Below are 18,921 nucleotides of genomic sequence, written 5' to 3' on the forward strand. Positions count from 1 at the left end.
TTGATAAAGAATATCTCTTTGGTTTTGAGACTTTAGTCTTTGCAACTTCAGGGATCTTATCTATTCACAAACAGCTTGTAACACTCCAAAGAGAAAGGAAAACTTGAAATCGCATCATATGACCCCTTTAATGTGTTTTTTAACAAGTTTTTCAATGAGTTTTTAAAATCAAATTTGATTTGATTTGATAGACAGACAGACAGATAGATGCTGAAACATACAATGTGGATGTATTGACAACAACTAAAACAAGCATTATTACGCATTTACAGCTTATAAGAGAGGAACAATTTGGAAAAGGAAAAAGCAACAAAAAAAAAAACGCAAAACGTTCTTTGTTTTGATTTTTTTAAATATAGTTTTTAATGTTTTACTACTTGCATTAAACATTTTAATTAAATCATAGTTATAATGACAGTTTAGTAAATAATACATATTTTAAATGTTTTTTTTATATTTATTATATAAATAATATAGTAATTGTTATTAAATAATAATTAAAAAAAATAATTAAAAAATAAACAAATGTAAATTAACTTTTATTATGAGTATTTAGAAATGTCCTTTTCTTTTGAGTTCACAAAACTGACAGAATTTAAGTAATCTGCATTGTTTTGTTTAGTTTCTTTTAATTTAGACAAATTTAAATTTAAGCTGGGATTTCTGTTTCCCAGCATGCTTTGCCATGGCACTCGAAAGGCTTCCGGAACACACTCATATTTAGAAATCACACTTCTTTTTTTTTTTTATCTGTATCGTCCAGCCCTAATGAGCGGTTAGGAAGGAAACAGACTGTTCAGGCAGATACTCACGACCTCTGATTAACCAGCCTGCAAATCTGCCTTGACCAGATTATACTTTCTTTGATCCATGTTGAAGTGGAAACTGTCATATGAGTCCAGCCCCAAAGAGGCTTACAGTCCAACAACAATGAAAAATACTGACCCATTTCTAAGGCCTTTCCAACAATTACAGGTGAACTTAATGACATTCATGATGATCTACTCCTTTGAAAACATTAGTTATTCATGCTGCTATTTTCTTTTGAAGAAGCTCTTTTCAATGCAACAGTTCATTACGATCAAGCTCCAAAAACGAAAATCAAAACAAAACAGTAGTCCATATGACTCATGCATGTCTTAAGTCATGTGATTCTTTGTGTGGGAAACTGAATTTTGATCATTTTCCCCTTCACTGCAGCTCTCTCCTTTTATCGTAAAGTAAAAACCTTCGATTATGGGTCATTGTGTAGCATATGTGACATGCAATCTTTATTATACAATCTTTTTCTACTGATAGATGGTAAATTACCTAATGGAGTCCCTAATAGTCATGGAAAAAAATTAGATGGGAGGAAAACTTTTACATTCTCTTTGTGTGTATTGTGTTTCCTCGAGAAATGTTACATTCGCTCATAAAACATTTGCATTCTCTCGCAAAAGTATTGCATTCCCTCGAGGAACTTTGCGTCTGTTCTTGCAAAACATTTGCGTTTTTTCGCAAAAGTCTTGTGCTCCACTAAGAAACTTTGCGTTCACTCTCTGAAAAGTACTATGTTCCTCTAAGAAATGTTGTGTTTACTTTTTTCGCAAAAGTCTTGCGTTTCACTAAGAAAATTTGAGTTTGTTCTTGCAAAAGTATTCTGTTCCCCTTAGAAACTAACTTTGCATTTGCTTGCAAAATATTTGCGTTCTCTTGCAAAAGGATTGCTTTTCCCTGAGAAACTTTGCGTTTACTTGCAAAACATTAGCGTTTTTTGTTGCAAAAGTCTTGCGTTTCACCAAGAAAATTATTGTATTCAGTATTGTGTTCCCCTAAGAAAAACTTTCAATAAGAAACGTTGTTTTCGCACTCACTCAAGTATTGGATTCCGCTAAAAAACTTTGTGCTCGTTCTTGCAAAAGTATTGTGTTCCCATGAGAAACTAACTTTGCATTTGCTTGTAAAACATTTGCGTTCTCTTGCAAAAGGTTTGCTTTTCCCTGAGAATCTTTGCGAAATATTTGCTTTCTTTCACAAAATGTATTGTGTTCCCCTAAAAAACTTTGTGTTCGCTCTTGCAAAAGTATTGTGTTCCAATAAGAAACTTTAATTCTGATCTCGCACAAATATTGCGTTCTTCTAAGAAACTTTGCATTCCACTAAGGAACATTGTGTTCGCTCTCACAAAAGTATTTAGTTCCACAAAGAAACTTTGCGTTTGTTCCTGCAAAGGTATTGCGTTCCCATGACAAACTAACTTTGCATTCATTTGCAAAACATTTCCGTTCTCTTGTGAAACATTTGTTTTCCCCTGAGAAACTTTGCGTTTGCTCACAAAACATTTGCCTTTTTTCACTGAAGTATTGCGTTCTGCTAAGAAACTTTGTGTTCGCTCTCTCAAAAGTATTGCATTCCCCCCAAGAAACTTTGCTTTTGCTTGCTAAAAACATTTGAGTCTTTTTACTAAAGTATTGCGTTCCAATATGAAACTTTGCTTTCTGGTAAGAAACTTTGTGGTCGCTCTCAAAAAAGTATTGTGCTCTGCTAAGAAACTTTGTTCACTCTTGCAAAAGTAAGAAACTAACTTTGCATTTGCTTGCGAAACAGTTGCATTTTTTGCAAAAGTATTGCGTTCCACTAGGAAAATGTGCGTTTGTTCCTGCAAAGGTATTGCGTTCCCTTGAGAAACTAACTGTGCATTTGCTTGCGAATGTCAGACTCTGTTCCGTGTTTTGTGTTTTGCTCCCCACGTGCTTTCCATGACCCGTTTTCCCTCATGTGCAATTATGTTTATTGATCCCAGGTGTTTCTCGTCAAGTCCTGTGTATTTATAGTGTTTCCTGTTTTGAGTTCGCTGTGCTGTCTCGATTGTCAATCCTCGTTCCTACATGTGTGTTCCCATGTGGTAAATAAAGACTGTTGAATTATCCTACATCTCTTTCGCTCCTCGCTCCAACACAGCAGGCAACACTGTGACAGAAGACAGCACCTGGAACTGAAAGTAAGCGGTGCCCCTTCTCCCCGTTTTGTTTTCGTGTTTTGAAAAGTCTTTTGTTTTCTCGTTTTTGCTCCCCCCGCGATCATGGAAATCGCCGCTCGATTTATTTCTCTAGCCCGTAGAGATCTCCCCTTTTTCGAGTACGCCTGAGAAATCTGCGGGCTCGCCGCGGCGACGGCATTGGATGATGCCGCCATCAATTCTCTGTTCTGGCTCGGGGCCAACTACCATCGCCCCATGGACCTCCCAGACACCAAGGGACTATGCTGGAGGGGAGGGATCTACCGGTGTCTGGGGAGTGTCCGGGCCCGAGCCAGAACCAGCCCGCAGTCAAGCCCGCCGTCAAGCCCGCCGCCCTCGGCTCTCTCCAGCCCACCGGCCGTTCCTCAGTCAAGCCCGCCGGCCGCTCCAAAGTCAAGTTCGCGGGCCGCCGTTCACTCAAGCCCACCGGAATCTCTGCTGTCAAGCCCGTGGCTCTCTCCAGCCCGCCGGCCATTCCTCAGTCAAGCCCGCCGACCACGCCTTTCACCCCGAACCTAAAGGGGAATTTAAGGAGGAGAAGGTGGCCGGCTCCAGCCCCAAAGCTCACTTCAGTGTTGGCTCCAGCCCCAGAGCTCGCTCCAGTGTCAGCTCCAGCCCCAGAGGTCGCTCCTGTGTCTGCTCCAGCCCCACGGAGGGCTCCTGTTCCCGAGTTTAGCCCAGTGAGGGCTCCTGTCCCCGAGTTTAGCCCAGTGAGGGCTCCTGTCCCCGAGTTTAGCCCAAGGAGGGCTCCAGTCCCCAAGTCAAGCCCAGGGAGGGCCACTGTTCCCCAGTTAGGCCTCTAAAGCCTCTAAAGACCATATTCTCCCCAAGGATTTTTTTTGGGGGGGGGTAGTATGGGTCCGTCTGTAGTGGCCGGGCCGAGTGTCGAGGCCAAGGCCACAGAGGCCGTCCGGCCATGGCGTCCTGAGTTCCCTGCTCCGCCATGGTCTCCTGAACTGCCTGCTCCGCCATGGCTTCCTAGTCTGCCTGCTCTGTCATGGCCTCCTAGTCTGCCTGCTCCGCCATGGCTCCCCAAGCTGCCTGATCCGCCATGGCTCCCTAGTCTGCCTGATCCGCCATGGGTCCCAGAACGGGTACCGCCCTGGAGTCCATCCGTCCCTGTATGCCTGTCCTGAGAGGCCTCCAGAGTGCCCACCCCCTCTCCCTGGGGGAATTGTTACGCCGTGGGACGCGCCTTCCGGGAGGGGGGTGTAATGTCAGACTCTGTTCCGTGTTTTGTGTTTTGCTCCCCACGTGCTTTCCATGACCCGTTTTCCCTCATGTGCAATTATGTTTATTGATCCCATGTGTTTCTCGTCAAGTCCTGTGTATTTATAGTGTTTCCTGTTTTGAGTTCGCTGTGCTGTCTCGATCGTCAGTCCTCATTCCTACGTGTGTGTTCCATGTGGTAAATAAAGACTGTTGAATTCTCCTACGTCTCCTTCGCTCCTCGCTCCGACACAGCAGGCAACACCGTGACAGCGAAACTTTTGCGTTCTTTCACAAAAGTATTGTGTTCCCCCGAGAAACTTTGCGTTTACTTGCAAAATATTTGCGTTCATTCACAAAATTATTGCGTTCCACTAAGAAACTTTGTTCGCTCTCACAAAAGTATTGCGTTCCCTTTAGAAACGTTCTGTTCTCTCGCAAAAGTATTGTGTTCCGCTAAGAAACTTTACGTATGCTTGCAAAAGCATAGTTTTACCTCCCAACTCGTTATATTTCCATCACAATAGTTCTGCGTGCAAACTGAAAAGTTTTGCTACTGAAAGCTTTCTCAAGGGAAAGCAAAAGTTTTGCAAGAGAGAAAAGCAAATACATTGAAATATCATTTTTCCTCCCATCGCTTTTTGTTCACCATTCTGAACATTTGTCAAACATGTAGTGAAGTGATGCATGGCATCATATACTCGGAATTTGTGCTCTGCATTTAACCCATCCAAGTGCACACACACACCCACACATTCTGACTCTCTAACCATTAGGTCACGATTGCCCATCCAGTCGTGTTTAATTTCAATTTCAATTTGTTTAATTTCAAATGCAAGGCAAAAAGCATTACAGCTATAGCAGCTTCCACTGTTTTGGAAAGACTTTATATTAGATGTTGGATCATGGATGCAGGGATTCACTCCCGTTCACTCCCAAGAACATCAGTGAGGTCAGGCATTGACGTCGGGTGATGATGGTGTCTAGCTCGCATATGTTCAAGTTAAGATCAAAGGTGTTCAGATCTCACTTTGTGCAACCGATAAATTTGACTTTAAATCTGCAAATACCTTGATGCCAGGCCTGGTTAGAACACAATATGAAAGCCGTTTATACCAAATACAACAGATATTTAAAGGTGTTGCGCCATAATGGTCAATTCTGCACAGAGAAAGTTTATCTGACTCATGCCATATGAATGAAAAATGTCATCAGAACATTAAATTATGGCATTCTTTCTTAAGTACTACACTACACAACCCACGAAGACCTGCACTTCATCATTCTCCGACATAAAATCTCTGCTCTTCCAGACAGCAGACGAGCTCTCCCACTGAAATCCAGAGAAATATCAACGTACAAGATAACGCTTGTGCACAGATGTGGAATTAAATAAACCTGGCTTCACATAAGCTGCATTCCAAATCATATGGTGCCTATAGTGTGCACTAAAGAGTGTATCTAAATCGGTTAATTTGGAACACAGAAAGTAAAAAAAACAGCATTTATTTGAAGGCATTTATTTTTATTTCAAATAAATTCTGTTCTTTTGAACTTTCAAATAAAAAAATCAGCACATCGTCAGCACAACTGTTTTCAGCATTGATAATAATCAGAAATGTTTCTTGAGCAGCAAATCAGCATATTAGAATGATTTCTGAAGGATCATGTGACACTGAAGACTGGAGTAATGATGCTGAAAATTCAGCTTTGATCACAGAAATAAATTGCATTTTAAAACATATTAACATAAAAATCACTTATTTTAAATTGCAATACTTTTTCACAATTTTTACTGTAAATTAATGCAGCCTTGGTGAGCAGAAGAGACGTCTTTCAAAAACATTTCAAACTTTTTAACAGTAGTGCATACAGTGTGTAGTGCAGCATTTCTAGATTTTTATAATAAAATATCAATATTAGATAAGGCAAAGAACCCCACATGAAATGTACTGCAGTCATTACCATCCAAGGCATCAACAGCACAATATACAATAGCACAAGTAATGAAAACAATGAGCAGAAGGCTTATCTAGTAAATTATGAAATTTTAATTTAAAAGATATTAAGAGAAAAATGCAAACGTGTTGCTTCATCCTTTGGTGCTGTAGTGCCACTCAGCCACTACACTTAGCAGAAATGAAAGCCTCGCTCATCAGCGTAAAAGGTGAGCAACAGTTTCTTCTGAACAGCTGTCTAACAAGAGATACTTGAGGATCATAAAATAAGCATCACATTTGTGTCTGATGGTAATTTCAGGCCCAGCTGCTCGCTGCACGTCTATTCTCCACGACGATTTCACCAACGTGATCTCATTAGTATTCATAAGTATTCAACCATAACATGTACTTCTAACACACATACATTTTCTAATATGTACAATATCAGCATACTGTATGAACAGCTTCGAAATGCTATTATATGTACAAATGAATTATATCTTTATTTCAGACTCAAAAAGGTCCATATAAAATAAAAAAGCATACAAAAACAACATACAACATGGATAACAACAACAACAAATAACAAGAAAATAATTTACATCTAATGTCCATATAAGCACTTTCTCCAGTGCCTCCAAAGTGCAGAGGTGTACCTAACAGTACTCTTCTCCAAGATCACAATAATTTCATTTTTAGAGGCCTCAAGTCGCTTTATAAATTTATACACAAAGTTTCTGATAACAGCACATAACATAGGCACCTGATTCTGAACAAAAAGCTGACTGGCACTTGTACACCGAGGGACTTTTAATAAAAGTCGCAATGCATCATTATATGCAACCTGCAACTTGTTAAATTTAGCTTTACTGTAACTGCACCACAAGTGGGCAGTATACAGTGGAGTGCAATAGGCTTTAAACAAAGCTATTTTGACATCATCAGTACACATGCTAAATTTACGAACAAGCATGTTAGCTTGTGCATACAATTTACAATACTGTCTCTGAATGTCATCATCGTCACAAAGGTCACTTCTAATGATGTGACCAAGATATTTGACCTTATTCACCACAGATAACTCCTGTCCAGCCAAATAAAAAGAGGGGAACACGGCCTTACGGTCCTCCTTTGTCCTCACTATTATAACAACACTCTTTTTGATGTTAAACTTTAAATCATATTGCTCACCGTAGTCAGAGCAGACTCTAAGCAACTGTTGCAGCCCAGCAGAGTAAGGTGACATTACGACTAGGTCATCTGCATACAGTAGATGGTTCAAAAGTCTTTCTCCCACCATGCAGCCAGTCTTACAATTTTTAAGTCTCTGAGTAAGATCATCCATATAAAGGTTAAAAAGCATGGGTGACAATATTCCACCCTGTCTAACCCCATTTGTCACTAAAAAAGGCTCCGATATTGTCGTGCCCCATCTAACCTGCATTGTTTGGTGTGTATACCAAAAATGCAGAACCCGTACTAGGTATGTACGTAGAAATGTTTGCAAATCCTTTGATGTTCATAATAATGCAAGGAAAACAATCTATTAATTTAATATTTGAATGCATTTGAATAATTAAATGTTTAACAGCAGTACATTTATTTAACACATTTAACATGCCATTGTTTTCATTCAGTTCTGATTTCTAAATACTGTCAATATGCTATATTGTACAGTTTTATCAATTCAATCAAAACATACAAAAAATGTGCAAAATTTATTACCAATACAAAGTGCCGCACAATTAATTGAAATAAAAACAAAATCATGATACGGCTTTTTATATTATCTGATTTCAAAGGATGGAATAACGAAAAAGTTCAATGGTTTAATGTTTGAAAATGAAATTAAGCCATTAATATGATTAATTATTGCAATTTTGCAATTTTAAATATTATTTAAATGTGTGATTTTAAATATTATTGCAATTTTACAGCTGTAATAGATTAATTATTATTCAATTATTATTTTTTTAATTTTGTGGTGAAATATTACAATAGTAATATTTTTAATTTAGTTTTTATTTAGTAATTTTTATATAGAAGTAATAATAAACATAATGATAATTATAATTAGTATTATGATTATTGATATATAATCACAAAATTTTGGCCAATTGTGCCTTTTTTATTTATTTATTTTATTTTTTACATATTAAATCACTTTTTTTTTTTTTCGGAAAAATTGCAATGCAATGAAAATAGATTTTTCCCCAAATCATGCAGTCCTACAAATATATGCTGATATAAAAAAATTTAAAAAAACTGAAATGCAGACAGAGAACAAACAGTTTTCCTGAGACTTGAGAAAACTCTGTTTTTCAGTGGTTTGTCTCACTCTGGATCAGTTTAGCCAGTTTCGTTTTGATAGGAAATAAGAGCCTGGGGATTCAGGGGCTTCTTTGAAGAATTTCTTAAGGAAAACAAACAGTGCTGCTTCCTTACTTAATGCCGTCTTCACGCTAGCTACGCTTGAGCCAATGCATCATGGGAGTCAGCTAGATAGGAAAAACACGAGTGAGATATCTTTAAAATCTCAGTTACTCCTCAACAGCAATGAAATGGAGAGCAAATTGAGACTTTTTTCGCCTTGTTAATCTCATGCATTTTACTAGAATTTCAGAAGAAATCTCAGAAATATCTCAAACTACTCAGATTTCCCTAGAAACCAAAGTCTGCAACCAAAAGTTCTCAAACATTTCTCATTACATCCCCCCCAAGATCAAGAAATCTGAGCTACTATCCACATTCATTTTCAGAATCAGAATCAGAAAGAGCTTTATACTGCCAGGTGTGTTTACACATATGAGTTCAAAACAATTTGTTTTGGTGACAGAAGCTTCCACAGCACAGACAGAATGACAGTGACAAGACAAGACAGATAATAAACAGAATAAAAATAGTATAAGTAAATAGGAAATAACAATATACAAAAAAATAAATAAATACACAATATACAAAGTAGACACTAGGTGGTATTTGTGTGTACAGGTGTGTTATGTACAAATACAAGGAACTGTAAAAATAAATGTGTGTTAAATAAATAAATGTATAAATGGTGTGGTGTATTACACGTTTATCGCCAAGTTAACAGTTCACGAGATTGATTTCCTGAGGGAAGAAGCTGTTCTTATGCCTGGCTATTCTGGTGCTCATTGCTCTGTAGCTCAGACCAGACAGCAACAGTTCAAAGAGGAAGTGCCGTGCTGGATGAGCTGTGCAATTAATCAAAATACAGTTTCAATTTCGGCCTCCAACGATTATGAAAATACAATAATCGAGATAAAACGATTATTGCGTCCCATTCCGCCCCTTTCCAGCGTTGCGCTTTCACTCCTCCATAAAAGCCCAATTTCACGTGCAAATCAGTACAATCTTGTAACATAACTTTCGCCACATGGGACGTGCTTGATTTATCAAAGTTTATTAGATTTATTCATGTTTTTAAAAGCGCGAAAGAGAACTTGCGCTGTTCCTCAGGAGGCTTTCTGTGCGTGCGCTCAGAGACGGAACAGAACACGGACATGTACATGCAAAGTCAACTTTTAGCTTAATGTGTGCGCCTAAACGGTCAAATACATGCAGATATGTGTCAAAATGCGGCGCTTGGTGATTATTCACATAAACTCTCGTCGGTTATGTAATAAGTGAATGTAAACAGTAGAGAATGAACATGTGCGTAACCGTAAATTGGTGCCGTGTAGCTCTTAAAGTGACAGCAGCTTTATATTCCTGCTGCTGACTGTGTGCTTAATATTAATCAAACAACAAAAGACAGAGAGAAAATCACTCACTGCTCTTGACTGAAGGATTTTTGTAGCTTTAATAAGAAACAAAGGAAGTTTAATTCTTTCAGTGAAGACTATGCTGTTTTATTTTACATTCAGTTATTCAATTCATGTAGTAGGCTGTTAGCTGAATACTTTAGACTTGCATAAAAAACTTAAAGCACAGTTTGTTTCATTTGTATCTATTGTATTTGTCCTTTGTTTTTATTTTGATTACTGACCGTTTAATTATTTTCAATAATTTTTGAGGAATTTTGTTTTTTTTTTACTAATATTATTTACTCCAGTATTCTGCTGTGGTATTAAGAATTGTGAAATTTCTCTAAATCTCTAAATGTCTCTAAAATGTAGATGTCACAGCAACCGTATTTACAGAAAATATATATTTGATATATATCGCTATCACTCGTATAAAGTTTTGGTCATGTGGCCCACTCATAATCGTGTTAAATAATCGTGATTAAAATATTGACCAAAATAATCATGATTATGATCGAGCAGCCCTAGGATGAGGCCGATGACTGTAGTGTCGTCTGCAAACTTCAGGAGTTTGACAGAGGGGTCAGTAGAGGTACAGTCGTTGGTGTAGAGGGAGAAGAGCAGTGGGGAGAGCACACATCCCTGGGGGGCGCCAGTGCTGATCGCATGGGTGCTGGATGAGAATTTCCCCAGCCTCACTAGCTTCTGCCTGTCTGTCAGGAAGCTGGTGATCCACTGACAGATAGAGCTATGAACAGAGAGCTGGGTTAGTTTGGTCTGGAGGAGTATTGGGATGATGGTGTTGAAGGCCGAGCTGAAGTCCACAAACGGGATCCTCACATAAGGATCCTCTATACTCGCATTGCATGTCAATTATCGACTCATTTGTGTCTGTTTTATATTAAACAGACAAAAAAATTATTATTTCTTGACTTCTGTGCCACCAATGGCTAGGAAAAGTCAAATGAACTCTCTCACAGTGAGAAATAACAGCTTCACAGCATTGTTACACGGTTTCATGTGAGAATGTCACTTTTACAGACTTCGCTTCCAGCTATTGAGTCACTGAAGGGAAGAAAGTGAGTCCTCTGGGTGTGTCACTTCATGTCTTTCCCTACAGAATGACAAAGTAAAACAAGTGGACACATGCTTTGTGACACACTACTGTTTGTATAGTGGCTTTGGAAAGAAAGGTACACAGTGACAAGTGCTATTCAAAAACAAAAAAAAAAAGTTTCACGTCATTTTTTATTCAGATTATATAACTTTGAGAAATCAAGAATTTCTTCTAAATTCCAAATCAATTCCTGAATTTACCAGCCACAAATTCGGGATCAGTATTTTATTTTATTTTTTTAATGTTTTTGAAAAAAGTCTCTTCTGCTCACCAAGGATGTGTTAATTTGATCAAAAATACTGCAAAATTTGTGAAATATTTTTACAAATTTCAAATAGCTGTTTTCTATGTGAATATATTGTAAAATGTAATTTATTCCTGTGATCAAAGCTGAATTTTCAGCATCATTACTCCAGTCTCACATGATCCTTCAGAAATCATTCTAATATACAGATTTGCTGCTCTGATTATTATAAATGTTGAAAACAGTTAATATTATGAAAATATTTTTGTGGAAACATTGATACATTTTATATTCCAGGATTCTTTAATGAACAGAAAGTTCAAAAGAACAGCATTTATTTGAAATATTACATTAGAAATATCTTTACTGTCACTTTCAATGTATAAAATTATTAATTTCTCTAAAAAATGGTTTACAAAATGTAAAAACCTTAAAACGTTCTAATCGGTTCTTGCACATTTTATGGTTGTGTTGGACTAATAAAATGTCAATCAAATTCTAAATTGAAATTCCTATGGGACCTATGGGTCAATTCACTTCAAATTCAAACTCATGAACTGAAATAGAGCCAAATCTCCAATTTGTCTGACTCTTTAACTAAACAATACTAATAAAAGATACAAAGAATTCAATTCTTCAGAAATGTCCTGAACAATCCTGTGTAATAGCTCTGATGATGTAAGAGCATTAAATATCACTTTATCTTGTTCCCAGTGTCAAACCCCCGACAAAGTGCCACAAAGAAACAGGAAGTACCACATTCTGGGTTTCAACATCACTACATTAATCACTGAGTCAGTCAGTCAGGACGCACACTCGTAGAAGACACATGAAAGCCATACAGTAGCTGCCCGACAATGGAAACATGCCTTCCTCTCGCTTATTTCAACTCTTTCCAACCGGACTCGAAAGGAAACTGGTGTTGGAAAAATTCAAGATTCAAACAAACTTCTTTTGTTGGCCGTACAGCATTTTGAAGCTGTTAACAATGGATTCAATTGATACATGAAGCTGGAAAAAACTCAGATAGTGCCATAGAAACACAACTCTCTGCAAAAAAAAACAAACAAAAAAAGTGAGTGATGCTTGTCCATGCAAAAGGCATTGCACAGATGCAATCATCTGCAACCGCGAGCAGAAGTGAAACACAGAACATAAAATTGTGACTCGTGCACGCATTAGGAACAGCTGTCACCATTCATAGGTCTATAGACTAATGCATCTTAATTCATCATTGCAAACATGTGTAAAAACAGACACGTCGCTTATAATGATCAACCGCTGTGTTGCAAAAAAAAAAAAGCTTTGATGCAACTAACAGAACTAAATGGAATGCTGCAATCATCTATTTGCATGATTAAGTCAATTGTGCAATCTTGATTTTTTTTATTATGATTATTATTATGTGTGCAGCCATGATCTGGAGCATGATTAGGAAATGTGTTGGATTTCTTACGAGAAAAAGTCATTTTTCAAATCATACCTCTGTTTTTCCCAAACCAATTCATCTTTAGAGGACAGAAATAAGCCACTTTCATGCATTAACGAGCCTCTAAAAAGAATTTGTGAAACATCTAGTATAATAAAATGAAGTACAATTTAAATGTTATTTATTTATTTAATCAGAAAACTTATACTTTTGAATGTCCAACAATCAAGAAAAAATACTTTTTGCCCCCAGATTGGTGTCTTTATGAATACCAGCAGAAAATGGACTATCTCAATCAGACAAACCTTGACCCCTTGGTTAAAGCATTTTAAAGGAATATGTCACTCCAAAATAGGAATTTGCTGATAATGTCTTTACCCTTAGGCCATCCGAGATGTAGATGAGTTGGTTTTTCATCACATTTGGAGAAATATAGCATTACATCACTTGCTCACCAATGGATGCTCTGTTGTCTTCCGCATCAAAATCCACCCATATATTTGTTTAGAGCTGTTTTGGACTGTTTAAATGGTGCTTGATCTGTGCAGATTCAGACCAGACCACGTTTTCACTGGAGAAAGCAATTATGGATATGTACTCTAGTATTTTAGCCAGAAGCAATGTTTTGACGTTAAAAATGTCTTGATGGATTTGTTTCAGCTTTTGCCTTCTTAAGATGTTAACTGATGGACTGGAGTGGTGTGGATTACTTGTGATGTTTTTAGACTCTCATTCTGACGGCACCCATTCACTGCAGAGCATCCATTGCTGAGCAAGTGATGCAATGCTATATTTCTCCAAATCTGATGAAGAAAAAAACTCATCCACACCTTGAATCGCCTGAGGGTGAGCACATTTTCATTTTTGAGTTATTACTCTTCCTTTAACACTGGGTGTAAACAGGGCCACAATTCTTCAGTACGCCTCTGAACATAAACATGTGCTGAATATGTGTGTGTGTGTGTGTGTGTGTGCGTGCACTGCAACACACAGAGATGATTGGCAGGCAAAATGTAAAAAGGTTAAAGGTTATGCAGATACTGATGTTGCAATAGCTTTTATGTAGCTAGAAAAGAAAGTTTAAGGAGGTCCAACCTCAGAGGACGAGCTTTTTTCACTCGTTGTTCTGGAAAATCAGATACATGACTTATCGCATGTTGCAACTGTACTTGTCTGGAGGAGATGCAATAATCTAAACCATCTTAGCGAAAACACTGAACCACCCACGGTCTCTTAAGCTGGATCTGCTCCAACTGAAAACAGCTTAAGGCAAGTCAGACTTCATGAACATGCCCCACTTCCAACGGCCTGTGAATGAACCCCATATTCTGCAATGTCTCTCAATGTAAAAGATCCTGCAATCTACACTCAATAGTGTTGAATCACGGCAACCTGTCAAAACAAAAGCACTCTGACTTCCACAGAATGATGCAGTTGTAAGGGAAACAATGAGGAAAAAATTGCAAAATAAGATCAGGAACTTGTTCGCTTCAAATTTTGCCTAATTTTAGACGTTCCCATGAGACGCTCCATTGGCACTCAAAAGTACATGTTCGTTTTATCGGTGGTAAAGACCCCAAAGTGCTGTTGTACTCAGTTGACAGTCTCCAGTGGGAAAAACTATTTGCATGGGTAGAGCTGCCAAAGATCAGGTCATGCTGCTCTGCTGTGAGAAATAAAAGCTGAGGCAGACTTCATGTAAACCAGATGTCACTTCACTGAAGAACTACACTCTGCTCTTACACGGTTTCTTCAAGCACAGTACAAAGACTCACTGCAGACGAACAATGTGTACAGTACTATAAAAGAACAATGTGGGCCTACTCACAAAAAGCACATACAGTTTAATTGTTTTCAAAGAACATGACTGTTCTGTTATTCAACAAAGAGCATATGCCATTTTCATTGTTTTTTTGTTTTTTTTCTCCTGTTTCGTAAATCCACAGAAACAGATAATGGAGAAAATGTTTTTTCCCACAGCAATTTCTCAATAAAACATATAACAGCTAATATTTTAAGCCAATCTAAATTTAAGCACTGCACACGAGCACAGATACATGCAATTTGACCAAAAATGGGAATTTATATAAAACAAGTTAAAAGCAACCCCATAAAAGTTCAATGTGGCTGTATTTTAGTGAGATATATCAGAGCACTTTGCCTCTAGATCTAAACATTGTTAAGCTTGTTACTGCAACAGATTCTCTGAAACCGTCTGCAACAGGCAAAGAAGCAAAGATACACAAGTAATACTGTTGTGTTTGGGAAGACTACTACTTAAAAAAGCAAATGAGCCATTGTGACTGCTCAAGATAAATCAAAGCTCACATTTACTGCCTATAGATTTCAGACTTTATCGCACTGATTTGGTTTTCAAAGCTGATATTTAGGACTCTTTGCCATTTTGCAATGTGGTTTCAAACCACCTACCAATGTGGTCTGTAAAAAAGGATTTCAGGTGTCAAAAAACAACGTCTGCCTTTTGCTGCCTGTCCGTTTCATTGGCCAAATAATAGAAAGAGCAGTGCTCTAAAAGACACAGCTGAACTGCTTTATAGGAGGAGCTTTATAAACTCCAGATTCCTGAGAGGTTAGGTAACTGTTACAAAGAGAGCTCCCCTTTGGGCTGGCCAACACAAACATCTACAAATTTGGTGTTTTGGTTTCTCAATATTGTGGCCAGTTTGATTTTTGAAAAAAAGCATGCATTCATTTTTAAAGAGGTGTTTGTTGATTTGTCTCTGATCGTAGATGCCTTAATAATGCAAATGCATTTGTTCACATTCCTGATCTTTGTAAAGCTACTTCAAAAAAGCAAGCACTTTCACAACACCTTGGTATTTCCCGGCACTTTTGACACATTAATGCCACATTAATTTATCCTGAACATTTAACACAGCAGGTTGCACTTCAGAAAGTCCCATTTACTGAATTGCACATTCATTTGTCAAGCATACAAACACAATTTTTCAATCAGTTGACAATGACAGCAACAATGCACATCCATTTGGGCCTCCTATTATCCTCATCCCGTTGTGCACTTTACTGCATTGAATTATTGTTGTTTTTCCAGTGGTATTTAGTACAATGGTTTGAGGATAATGCATTTATTAAAGTCAGGATCAGCAGCTAAACCACCGTATGAGTTCAATATCTTCAGTTGTCTTTAGGGTTAGTATTTTATATTTGTATTGGATTCTGCAGTGGAGGAAAGTGGACATTCCACAAAGACTTCCCTGCTGTCTGCTGCTGAAACCCTGCGGCTGGCAAGAGCTCAAGCCAAGTCATCTGTCTTCAACCTACCAGCGCTGTCTGCTGCCTTCAATGAGCTGAACCATTAGATCCTCCTGTCCACTCTCTCTGCATGTCTGATCTTCAATCAACTAAACAGAGGCCATGTCGCAGGCTTCTTGGTCTCACTCCGCTGGTTATCTTCAGCCGGCTGCATTAAATTCAAGGTTTGTGCGTCAGCCTGTCACTGGAATGGTGCCCTCCTACCTCAACACACTCCTACAGGTCTATGTTTTTTCCCCATTCTCTATCATCACGAAGTAAGTGTCACTTGGTGGTTCCATCACAACAATGTACAAAGTCGCTTTCCAGAACCTTCACTGTCTCTGTTGCTCTGTGGAGGATCAAACATCCAACCTCCCTTTGATCTGTTCACAACCTTCAAGAAACAGCATCATCCACTAATCAAAGACACTGTAAATTAATTTCCATTAAAAAAAAAATGTTTTTGCTTGTGCATTTTTTTTTCAGCTCTAGTTTCTATGCAAGCATACTCTTGAAACTTGGCATTGCTGCAGGTATAGTTCAAGCTCCTGCAAGATAAATTGATTATGAAGTTCCTCATACAAAACATTTGATAAATGACTAAATATCAATTTAGTCATTCCAACCATATTATATGAGAAGTTATGGTATGGTGATTTAAAAAGAACCAGAAAGAGCCAATCTCAATGCTGAAACTTGGATTCATGCTTCATCATCATTAGGCATGATATACACTAGTCAACATTTGAAGTGGATCAAAACCTTTAATCAAAGTTGTCCTAAAACCAAAATGCGATCTTGTTTTAGTACAACTTTGATTAACTTTTTTGATCCACTTCAAAGGTTGACTACTATATATCTACTGCCAAGATCAATTGCTAATTGTTAACTTTAAAGATAGCTGCCCGGTTAAAACTGACCATATGCACTCTAAAATGACAGTGAAGTTTGCATGAGAGCTCATATTAATTACAAGACTATATTAAATATTCGCATATCTGGAAAAAAATATAATATGTCACAACACATGATAATTTCAATTGCATACAGTTGATTAAAAGTCGAGAAAATCTTAAAAAAGACATAGTGAGAGCATCAAAAATTAAATAAATAAATAAATAAACACTGTTCCTAGTAACATATATTTAAATATATCATGATGTTTATGTGCATTTGTCAACAATGCATGAAAAACTCACACTCGAGAAAAGAGAACAATCTGGATGGCCTGACCAGACAAGCCTCATGATTTATCATTTGCTTTGACATTTGCAAACTTCTATTCAAAATCAATTTAATAGTCATAAGAGACTGACGCCAGAACAACAACAACAGCTTTATTTTGAAATCTTCATATAGACTGTATTTTTATAATCCTACCTCAGATTTACAGAGATTGTGCGAAAGAGGAGCATCCGAATGAGGCGACTTTCTTTGAAGCCACTTCCTCGGTGAGAAGATGTTGCTTGAACCAGAGATATTGAGCGATAAATCCCTGGACGCGTTGCGTTTGCCGCTCCTGTAGTCGAAATGAAGACTGGAGATCGACGAAGCGTCTGAAGATGCCGACAAACTCGAGGAAGAAAGACGCGGCTTGAGTCTGGGGTCCGCGGCGAGGCTTTCTGAAGTGCTTTGGCTGTTAGTAAATCCAGCTGTGGAGCTCGAGCTCCAGCACAAGGAGCGATGCCCGTCGGCGTCTCCGGGCGTCCCGCAGGTTCTGACCAGCGCCGAATCCAAACTGCGAGTCTGGTGCAGTTTCCTCTTTGCGAGGGTTTTAGAGCCCGATGAGGAACACGAGAAGACGCTGTTCAGTAACCCTTGTGCGGACATCCCTGCGAGATGATGCAGACTGACTCCCCAAACACAAACCCCCCGTGAAGTGAACGACTGCTGGTGGTCGTCTTTCATCCACAGTTTAATGAAAAATGTGAAAACTGATCAAACAAATTAAATTTCCTCATCCATCTCTGCTGTATTTGCAGATAAACGTGGAAACATTCCACTATTCGAGCAAAAAGTGCGTCTCCGCCGACGCGCCCGCCCTCTTTAGCCTTCCTCCGCCCTGCCTCCGAAGAGTGTGTCTGAGAAACTGAGGTTGATTGACGTTTTAATTATATGTTTTATTTACGTATTAACTTTTAGGGGAATCTAAAAAGAATTATAGAATTTATATCGGGGCGCAATCTGTCAAATTGTCTTTTGGCGCATGGACTGGCGCTCAGTTCGCCAAACGTCAACTATCCTATACAACAAATATGTTTGTAAAATATTTGTGGTATTCAATTATATATTAAATTGATACATAATAAAAGTATTTAAGTTTTGTTTTATTTTGTTAATAATTAGCTTAACCTAAATTAAGTGCTGGAGCGGCCTACTGTTGCAAATGCCATTTCTGGATAGGCGTATCGATCCGGAAGAAGTGATATAAGATATTGATACTTGTCGAAAATATCGATGCTCAAAAAAAAAAAAAAGGATACTAAAATGTGTTTTTTTTTTACCAGTGTTTTTGTTTATTTAACAACATTTTAATGCGTGCACTATGCATTGAATTGGACGAATAATAATTGTGTAGGATAGAACTAGCTATTTTCCTGCTCATCTGAACACATGCAGATGTTGCAAGACAGAACTAATCAATCAGAGAGAGCGTTCACTCACTTCTGGCAGTGCATTCAAACAGGGCTGCGTTTCCCAAAAGTGTCATAAGAAACCATTGATGCTTTTGGAAAACGCAGCCCAGAACAATGCATATCAGAGGGCAGAAAAAACATACATGTTTGAGTTATTTCACAATAAACAAACTGAAATTGTAGCCTATAGTTTGTGCAATTACATTCATTTAAATTGAATGTTAAAATTTCATATTGATCATGTTCTATTCTGTAATGTTAATATAAACCATACACTGTCAGAATAAAAAGGTTGCATTTTA

At 38.0% G+C, this 18,921-nt stretch overlaps 1 protein-coding gene across 3 annotated transcripts in view; it reads right to left on the bottom strand.

Moving 5' to 3' along the window:
• The window catches only part of LOC107679946 (rho GTPase-activating protein 6-like), a 48,649-nt gene extending 30,585 nt beyond the window's left edge, over positions 1-18,064 (bottom strand). For 2 of the 3 annotated variants that reach the window (XM_016475677.1, XM_016475678.1), the window contains exon 1: positions 17,364-18,064. In XM_016475677.1, the coding sequence (XP_016331163.1) occupies positions 17,364-17,891 (528 nt within the window). In that variant the 5' untranslated portion in view covers positions 17,892-18,064. The remainder of the gene's footprint in view (positions 1-17,363) is intronic. The other variant, XM_016475676.1, reaches the window with a different exon arrangement.
• Between the last annotated feature and the right edge of the window lie 857 nt (positions 18,065-18,921).

The sequence above is a fragment of the Sinocyclocheilus anshuiensis genome, unplaced genomic scaffold, assembly GCF_001515605.1.
Source record: "Sinocyclocheilus anshuiensis isolate Anshui unplaced genomic scaffold, SAMN03320099.WGS_v1.1 scaffold244, whole genome shotgun sequence".
NCBI classification, from domain to species: domain Eukaryota; kingdom Metazoa; phylum Chordata; class Actinopteri; order Cypriniformes; family Cyprinidae; genus Sinocyclocheilus; species Sinocyclocheilus anshuiensis.